This window comes from Dipodomys ordii, unplaced genomic scaffold (genome assembly GCF_000151885.1).
Source record: "Dipodomys ordii isolate 6190 unplaced genomic scaffold, Dord_2.0 Scaffold7, whole genome shotgun sequence".
In the NCBI taxonomy this organism is placed as follows: Eukaryota; Metazoa; Chordata; class Mammalia; order Rodentia; family Heteromyidae; genus Dipodomys; species Dipodomys ordii.
In genome coordinates this window covers 3,343,785-3,353,773 of record NW_012267223.1, presented here as the reverse complement: position 1 = coordinate 3,353,773, position 9,989 = coordinate 3,343,785, and the positions used below count along the sequence as shown (strand labels likewise).

The following is a 9,989-nucleotide window of genomic DNA, read 5'->3' as shown; positions in this document are numbered from 1 at the left end:
GGTTCGATTCCTCAGCACCACATAAGCAAAAAGAAAAAAGCCGGAAGTGGTGCTGTGGCTCAAGTGGCAGAGCGCTAGCCTTGAGCTGAAGAGCTGAGGGACAGCACCCAGGCCCAGAGTTCAGGCCCCACGACCAGACCCAAAAAAAAAAAAAAAAGAACAGCAGCTGTGTGTGGAAGAAGCCTCGTGAGGGCTCAGGAAGAAGAAGAAGAAGATGGGGCTGACACGCCACCCCCAGCCTGGTCTTCCTAAAAAACAATTTCTCTAGCTCCTGCTCATGCCTAAAATCATAAATGCTCCCTATGGGAAAGAGTGAAAACCTCTCAAAATAATGGAGGCCTGGCCAACTCTGCGATCTTGTTTAACTATCAGGCCAGACAAGGTTCCTTATTTGTCCCAGGGAGGAGCGAACGTGCTCCTTTCAGCTCTATCTACAGCACCCATCACCGTATCTGGTACATAGTAGTTGCTCAGTAAATGCTTGCTGATTCACAACAAATATGAATGCTTTGGGGCCTGTTCTCTGCCTGTGAGATCCTCTTTTCCCACCCACCCAGCCATTCCAGTCATTCTTCATTGCCTAACTCTACTCCCCGGCTTGTCCTCCCCTCACCAAAACCATTCTCTCCCCAACCCTCAATTTCTTTTTTTTTTTTTGGTCGGTCGTGGGGCTTGAACTCTGGGCCTGGGTGCTGTCCCTCAGCTCTTCAGCTCAAGGCGAGAGCTCTACCACTTGTGCTACAGCGCCACTTCCGGTTTTCTGGTGGTTTATTGGAGATAGGAGTCTCAAGGTCTCTCCTGCCTGGGCTGGCTTTGAACCGCGATCCTCAGATCTCAGCCTTCTGAGTAGCTAGGATTACAGACGTGAGCCACCAGCGCCCGGCCCAACCCTCAATTTCTATAGGAACCAACCGCCTCGGCTCTACTGCTGTCCAGAATTTTCTGATGACATGCTATGTCAGCCCCATTGGTCTGGATGATTTTCTGGGGCAATGGAGCCATTACTGCTTGTGGCCAGGCAGCCCAGTCTCAGGCTTTGAGAAAAACCTGAGTAAGACACTGAAACAGGCCTCAGACACAGCACACACCCCTCACTAACTACTGCCATGCCAGGAACCGGAGGCTCTCACTGATGGACTGACAGTAACAACACATCCTCTGAGCTCTGGAAATGGAGTTCATGCCTCAAATGCTTGCCCAGGATGTATAAAGCCATGGGTTCTATCCCCAGTACTGCACAGGAAAAAAAAAAAAAAGAAGTCTTCTGCCAGGTGGGTTTTCGTGGACAGTAGGAACAGTGTCTGATCGCCTGCATGATCTTCCTAAGCACACAGGGCTGCTCAAGAGCCACCCAGCAGCCACTGCCACACCGCAGGCCCATGATGCAGTGCAGAGAAGAGACTCAACACAAGTTTACAGAGCAGGCACAGTAGCCTGTGCCTAGAGTTCCAGCTACTTAAGAGGCTGAGGCATAAGGATATGAAAGAAGGAAGGAAGGAAGGAAGGAAGGAAGGAAGGAAGGAAGGAAGGAAGGAAGGGAGGGAGGGAGGGAGGGAGGGAGGGAGGGAAGCAGGGAGAGGAGGGAGGGAGGGGAGAGAAACGGAGAAATGGAGAGAGGGAAGGAGGTGGGTCGATGAGAAGGTTGGTTTATGGAATGAGCTGAACAAAAGCCTGAAACATATTCTGATATCAACACAGACCCAAGGCAACTCTGCAGTCACTCACTCAGTACATATTTACTAGGGCTCATCATTGTATACTGGGCTTTGTTTTAGGTTTCGCACTGGACAGTAAACACAGCCATCACCTTCACAGGGGGCAGACAATAAACAGAAAGAGACAAACGAACGGGCCCTTGTGGTAAGTGACAAGTGAGGGCTGTCTGAAGAGGGGACTTTAGGAGAAATCTGAGTCGCTAGGGGAGCGTGGGCTCCCCTCACCAGCCTGAAGCGCCTTTCCAGGGCCTCCCTCAGCCCTGCACGGCTATTACACATGGCTCCTAGGGCGCCTCCCAGCTCACACCAATTTGCACACTTTTCTAGGCCAGCCAATGCAATTTTATTTTACAGGGCTGTTAGCCCTGGGCCCCAAAAGAGAGTAAAGAGATTATGGCCCTACCACCACGGGCCTGTTCCCCAGGAAGTTCAGATCGCTGTTCTCGCCAAACAGGTAACCTTCTGGATGTGTGGAGTCAAACTTCTCTCCTCCCATGATGAAGTGGCTGGCAAAATAGCTGCCTACAGAGGGCACAGACAGAAAAAGAGTTAGACAAGCCGCCACTGGATTAAATGAAGCAAAAAAATAATGAGTTTTTACAATTTTTATTTATTTTTTTATTTATTTTTGGGTCCGGTTGTGGGGCCTGAACTCTGGGCCTGGGCGCTGTCCCTCAGCTCTTAGTAGGCTAGCACTCTACTACTTGAGCCACAGCGCCACTTCCGGCTTTTTTTTTTGCTTATGTGGTACTGAGGAATGGAACCCAGGGCCTCATGCACGCAAGGCAAGCACTCTACCACTGAGCCACCTTCCCAGCCCCCTTACAATTTTTTTAAGTTAAGCCTTCAAACAAATTAATAGATCTCTTCCTTTCTCCTTTCTTTCTTTCTTTTCTTTCTTTCTTTTTCTTTCTTTCTCTCTCTCTCTCTTTCTTTCTTTCATCATAGGGCTTGAACTCAGGGCCTGGGTGCTGTCTAGCACTCTACCACTTTTGAGCCACAGCTCCACTCCCAGTTTTTGGATGGTTAATTAGTGAAAAGAGTCTCAAGGGGACTTTTCTGCCCAGGCTGGCTTCAAACCATGATTTTCAGAGCTCAGTCTCCTGAGTAGCTAGGATTACAGGCAGGAGTCATCAGTGCACAGCTTAGATCCATTTCTAATGCCAGGGTCATTTACCTTTCCCTCATTTGGGACAATGGCACAAAATCACAGCAGGAAAACCCAAGGTAACAAACAAAAAATAGATCATCATTTTCTTCTGAAGTTCTAGAGTATTTATTATGATCTGTCAAAAATACCATCAGCCAAAAGACTAAAAGAACCCATAATGCCCATTAGTGAACATGTTTGTGTATTTTATTTCTAGGCGCTGTCTCTTAGCTTTTTCACTCAAGGCTAGTACTCTACCATTTGAACCACAATTCCACTTCCATTTTTTTTGCTAGTTAATTGAAGATAAGAGTCTCACAGACTTTCCTGACCAGGTTAGCTTCAAACAGCTCTTGTAAGTAGCTAGGATTACAGGAGTGAGCCATTGATTCCAATCCCTGATTTCTTTTTTTTCTCCCAGCACTCTCTAGTTTGAGCTGAGGACCCTCCTCTTGAGCCATGCATTCCATCTTTTTTCTTTAGGTATTTTCTGATAGGGTCTCATATTTCATGTCCAGTGGAGTGGAACTATGACAATTGTATTATACCTTCCTCATACCTAGGCTCAAAAGCTTGGACCACCATACTCAGAATACTGATTGAGATGGGGGTGTCGGAACTTTTTGTCCAGGGTGGCTTCACCCTTAACTTTCTCCATCTCTACCTCCAAGCAACTGGGCTTGTAGCTGTGAGGCCTGTTTTTTAAAATAATGTAATTTTATTGTTATTAATAAGGTGTTGTATAGAGGGGTTACCATTTCATAAGTCAGGTAATGAGTACTTTTTTTTGAACAATGTCACCCCTTCCTTCTCTTTCACCCCTTCCTGCATTTAGCCTGTTTGTTTTTAGAGACAGGATTTTATTATGTGGCCCAGGCTACAATCCTCCTGTCTCAGCTTCCTAAATGCTAGGATTGCAGATGTGTGATACCACACCCAACATATTTTTTACTTTTCTAGACACAGAATTTCACTATGGAGCGGAGTGCTGGTGGTTCATGCCTGTAATCCTAGCTACTCAGGAGGCTGAGATATGAGGATCACGGTTCAAAGCCAGCCCAGCAAGGAAAGTCCTTAAGACTTTTATCTCCAATTAGCCACCAGAAAACCAGAAGTGGCACTGTGGCTCAAAGTGGTAGACTGCTAGCCTTGAAAAAGAAAGTCAGGGACAGTGCCCAGACCCTGAGTTCAAGCCCCATGACTGACAGAATAAAAAAGAATATCAGTGTGGAAACACCTATTAAACTAAACAACGTGGACACAAATCACTCATCACAAAGTGAAGCAGTTCTCAAATTAACAACCAGGAAAATATTCTGCGAAAGTAATGGTGTCAACCACTGAAGAACTGTTGGAAATTATCCACCAAACGTTAGAAACAGGGGCTGGGAAGGTGGCTTAGTGGTAGAGTGCTTGCTTAGCATGCATCAAGCCCTGGGTTTATTCCTCCATACCACATAAACAGAAAAGGCTGGATGTGGCGCTGTGGCTCAAGTGGTAGAGTGCTAGCCTTGAGCAAAAGCAGCACAGGTTCTGAGTTCAAGGCCCAGGACTGGCCAAAAAATAAAAAAAGGCAAAAACAGTAGCTAGGTGCCAGTGGCTCACACCTGTAATCATAGCTACTCAGGAGGCTGAGATTTGAGGATTGCAGCTTGAAACCAGAGCAGGCAGGAAAACGTGTGAAACTCTTAACTCCAATTAACCACAAGAAGATCTGTAGCTCCAGTGTGAGAGTGCTAGCCTTGAGCAAAAACAGCTCAGGGATGTGGCCAAGTCCCGAGGTCGAGCCCCAGGACCGACCCCCTCCCCCCCAAAAAAAGTTAGAAACAGGCTAAGCAACAGTGGCTAATACTTGCAATCCTAGCTACCCTGGAAGCTGAGATCTCAGCATCATGGTTCAAAGCCAGCCCATGAAGGAAAGTCTTTTTTTTTTTTTGGTCATGGGGCTTGAACTCTGGGCCTGGGCGCTGTCCCTCAGCTCTTCAGCTCAAGACGAGTACTCTACAACTCGAGATACAGTGCCATTTCTGGTTTTCTGATGGTTTACTGAAGATAAGAGTTTCATGGAGGGCTAGGAAGGTGGCTCAGTAGTAGAGCACTTGCCTTGCATGCATGAGGCCCTGGGTTCAATTCCTCAGCACCACATAAGCAAAAAAAAAAAAAAAAAAGCCGGAAGTGGCTCTGTGGCTCAAGTGGTAGAGCGTTAGCCTACCACTTGAAGAGCTGAGGGACAGTGCCCAGGCCCAGAGTTCAGGCCTCACAACCGGACCCCCTCCCCCCCCCAAAAAAAAAAGTTTCATGGACTTTCCTACCTGGGCTGGTTTTGAACCATGATCCTCAGATCTCAGCCTCCTGAGTAACTAGGATTACCGGCATGAGGCACTGGCACCCGGCTACAGGCAGGAAAGTCTTTAGCTCCAATTAACCAACAAAAAAAGTGGAAGTGTGGTTCAAGCGGTAGGAGTACCAGCGTCAAGCAACAAAGCTAAGCAAGAGTGTGAGGCCCTGAGTTCAAGCCCCAGTACACTCCCTCTCTCTTCCTCTCCCTCTCTCCCTCTCCCCCTCCTCTCACACACACACAGAAGTTAGAAACAAGAATAACCACTGTGGAACTCTGGGAAGTCACTCATCAAAACAGCAACACCGAGCAACCATCTGCAGTGATGCAGTATGTAGTTCACCACTTAGGAAAGCTTAATTATCAATCATTTATGACTTGCACTTGCCTAGCCCTATTTTCCAAGTGCATAATTTATAGAGGAAGGTGCCTTTAGTAGAAAGCAGCCTTCTCAAGTTCATGTGAATCATTCACTGCTGAGCTTAGCAAAATGTATTTTCTATACATTAGGTGAAATTAGAAAAGCTCCGGCTTTAGCTGTGTGCTGGCACAGGTCTGCAGCTATGATGCCCGAACAACATTGGCAAACCCTGCCTCAGAACACCAAGCGCTAGCTGGGATGTGACTCAGTGGTAGAGCACGCACAGGACTGGAAAACAGCACTGGAAAACAAAAATGTATTGAAGGATGGCTTGCTGATAGACGAGTAAGAGTGGAATGGAGAGAGGTATGTTTGGGGTCTGGAGCTGCCCCGCGTGAGCTCAGCATGTGAGCAGGCAGGGCAGGAAAACGGGGCAGAGATCCACCTGCAGATTTAACCTCATGAGAGGAGGGGACTCTCCTGCTGAGGGGTAACAGTTTAAAGCAAGTTGCCAGGGCTGGTGGCTCACACCTGTAATCCTACTACTCAGGGGGCTGAGATCTGAGGACTGAGCCAGCTAGGGCAGGAGAGTCTGTAAGACATGAGACTTAGCTCTAGTTAACCTGCAAAAAGCTGGAAGTGAGCTGTGGCCCAAATGGTAGAGCATCTAGCCTTGAGCAAAAAAGCTCAGGGACAGTACCCAGGCCCTGAGTTCAAACTACAGTACTAGTGCCCACATACATGTGCGCACACATACACACACACACACACACCCCAAAACAGAAGTTGAGTGCCAGTGTCATACACCTGTAATCCTAGCTACTCAAGAAGCTGAGATCTGAGGATGCAGGTTTGAAGCCAGCCCAGGCAGACAAATCTAAGAGAGATTTATCTTAAGCATTTATTTTTCCTTGCCTACATTACCTGTACCTCTGAATAGGTGACCAATTAGTAGATGAGAAGTTTCTCTTATAGGAATATACAAGCTAAGAAACAACAAAAGAATGACAGAATATCATTGTTTTACAATCCTTAACAAATTAACAAACCACTGATGATCCCCACCTAAAAAAGATAACCAGATCTGGACGACAGTGACTCACACCTGTAATCCTAGCTATTCAGGAGGCTGAGACCTGAGGACTGTGGTCCCAACCCAGCAGGGGCAGGAATATCTGTGAGACTCATCTCCAATGAACCACCAAAAAGCTGGAAGTAGAGCTGTGGCTCAAGTGACAGAGCACTAGCCTTGAGCAAAAGGCGCAGGGACAGCGCCTAGGCCCTTAGTTCCAGTGCCAGGACCAGAACACGCACACAAGAAAATTTCCAGCTGCCCCCAAGCATCTGGTCATGCTTAATTGCCTAACTGTTAATTCCTACTGCCATCCTCAGCCTGAAATGTGAACTAGAAATGAGCTGCTTCTAGCTATACATCAACAGGTGAGTCACACAGTCTTGCATTGGGCTTCTCCTCAGAGGATGTTTGTGAAGTTCAATCATGTTCTATGTAACAATAGTCCTACCCTTACTGAATAATGTCTCCTTGCATGAATACCTCATATTTTGTTTAGCCATTCACTGACTGGTGGAAATCTGGGTTCTTTCCAGTGTGTTTGTGTCAGTCAGGGGGCTTGAACTAAGATCCTGGGCACTGTCCTTGAGTTTTTTGCTCAAAGCTAGTGCTCTAACACTGGAGCTAGTGCTCTAGCCACAGCCCTACTCTCAGCTTTTTGGTAGTTAACTGAAGATAAGAGTCTCTGGCTGGAAAGATCCTCAGATCTCGGCCTCTTGAGTAGCAAGGATTACAGGCATGAGCCACCAATCCCAGATCACATATTGTCTTCTTCATATCTTTTGAAGAGCCAATGTTTTTATTTTAAAGAAGTCTACTTTATCATTTTTTATTTTTATGAATTATGGGGGGGATTGTGATGCAAGTCCAGGGGCTTCAATTCAGAGCCGGGGCTCTGTTCCTGAGTATTTTTGCTCAAGGCTAGTACTCTACCACTTGAGCCACAGCTCCACTTCTGACATTTTTGGTGATTAACCAAAAATGACTTCCCTGCCTGGGCTGGCTTTGAACTTCAATCCATAGATCTCAGCCTCTTGAATAGCTAGGATTACAAGCAAGTGCCACCGTGCCTGGTTTTGATTATGCTTTTAAGGGCTGAAGGTATAACTCAGCAGTAGAATGCCTAACATACATGAAATCCTGGGTTCAACACCCAGCACTGAAGAAAGAGAAAGGAAAAGAAAGCTCATTAGATTGTGCTTCTGAGGTTATACGTTAAGAACTATTTTTATGCCTAGTGCTGGTGGCTCATGTCAGTTTTCCTCAAGAAGCTGAGATCTGAAGGTTGCAGTTTGAAGCCAGCCTGGGCAGGAAAGTCTGTGAGACTTTCATCTTTAATTTAATCACCAGAAAACTGGAAGTGGAGCTGTGGCCCAAGAGGTAGAGTGCTAGCCTTGAGCACACAAGCTTAAGTCCCAAAGCTGACCAAAAGAGAGAGAAAAAGAGAGAGAGAGATAACTTTTTAAATAGTCCAAATCACATAAAATTTTCTCCCATATTTTTTTCCAAACTTCAACTCTTTTTTGTGTGTGTGTGTGTGTGTGAACTCTGGGCATGGGCGCTGTCCCTCAGCTCTTCAGCGTAAGGCAAGCACTCTACCACTTGAGCCACAGCACCACTTCCAGTTTTCTAGTGGTTTATTGGAGATAAGAATCTCAAGAACTTTCCTGCCCGGGCTGGCTTTGAACCGAGATCCTGAGATCTCAGCCTCCTGAGTAACTAGGATTACAGGCGTGAGCCACCTGCACCTGGCAAAACTTCAATTCTTACATTTAGGTCTCTGACTCATTTTTCAAATAGCTTTGAGATATATTTTATATACCATCCAATTTTCCTATTTAACGTATATAAGCTGGGCTGGATGCATGGCTTAAGTGGTAAAGCATCTGTTTTGTAAGCACAAGGACATGAGTTCAAACCCCTATACTGTCAATAAGGAAACAAAAATAAAGCATATAATATAGTGGATTTTTAGCATGTTCACAGAATTGTGCAGTAATTCACCATTAATCTAATTTTAGAACAGTCTGATTATCTCAAAAGAAAACAATTAGCAGCCAACACCTCTGTTCTCCCTCACCCTAGTCTGGCAGTGACGAATCTATTTTCTTTCTATATGGGTTTGTCTCCTGATATTTCATATAAGTGAGATTATATATGCCTTTTTGAATTTAGCTTATTTTACTTGGGATAATTATTTTCAGGATTATTCTATGCTGTAGCCAGTATTAGTACTTCATTCCTCTTTTTAATCAAATATTCTATTGTTTGAATTTATCATATTTTACTTATCAATTGTTCCACTTATATGTTTATGAACATCTAGGTTAGTTCTACCTTTTTGCTACTATAAATAATGTTGCTAAGTAAATTTATACGCAAAGTCTCAATGAATGTTTGTTTTCCCTTGGCAACAAGAAAAAAAGTAAGTGTAGCTGATAAATCATACATTAATTAGCTCATTTGAGAAACCCTGCTTTTCTTTTGTTTTTTTTTTAAGAATACACTAATTTTTTTATTGTGAAAATACTGTACAGAGGGGTTATAATTACATGGGCAAGATAGTGAGTAGAGAAACCCTGTTTTTCTGTGCATGCATGTGTGCATGCCTGTGTGTGTATGCGTGTGTGTATCTGTGTGTGTGTGTGTGCATTTGCCAGTGGAGCTTGAACTCAGGGCCTTTTGCTCTCACTTGGCTTTTTCACTCAAGACCAACTGGTTAATTTCTTTTTTTTTTAAGCCTATCACAAGCCAGGTGTTGGTGGCTCATGCCTATAATACCTAGCCTTGAACACAAAAGCTCAGACACCATGCCCAGGCTCTGAGTTCAAGTGCCACTACCCCTCTCCCCACACACACACAAAAAAAAACCTGTTGGTATTATTGTTATTCGTGGGGCTTGAACTCTGGGCCTGGGCACTGCCCCTGAGCTCTTCAGCTCAAGGCAAGCACTCTACCACTTTGAGCCACAGCACCATGTCTGGTTTTCCAGTGGTTCATTGGAGAATAAGAGTCTCATGGCCTTTCCTGCCCAGCCTGGCTTTGAACCACGAGCCTCAGATCTCAGTCTCCTGAGTAACTAAGATTACAGGCATGAGCCACTGAAGCCCAGCTAATTAATTAATTAATTTTGGGGGGAGGAGTCCAGTCGTGGGGCCTGAACACCTGTTGGTATTATGAAGGGGATAGGTTCAATTATTATAGATCAATTTGGATTACGGTGGCATCTTCATTATATTGTCTTCCAATCCATGAACATGAAAAGCCTGCATTGATTCGGATCTTTTAAATTTTCTCTAAAGCATCAATGTCAGCAACAATTTGGAATTTTCAGTATATCAGTCTTTTTTTTT

General features: G+C 45.2%; 1 protein-coding gene across 2 annotated transcripts in view; it reads right to left on the bottom strand.

Moving 5' to 3' along the window:
- Window positions 1–2,232, bottom strand: part of Rnf157 (ring finger protein 157) — a 51,055-nt gene extending 48,823 nt beyond the window's left edge. For both annotated transcript variants that reach the window (XM_013037761.1, XM_013037762.1), the window contains exon 1: window positions 2,119–2,232. In XM_013037761.1, coding sequence (XP_012893215.1) covers window positions 2,119–2,211 — 93 coding nt within the window. In that variant the 5' untranslated portion in view covers window positions 2,212–2,232. The remainder of the gene's footprint in view (window positions 1–2,118) is intronic.
- Window positions 2,233–9,989: the final 7,757 nt, after the last annotated feature.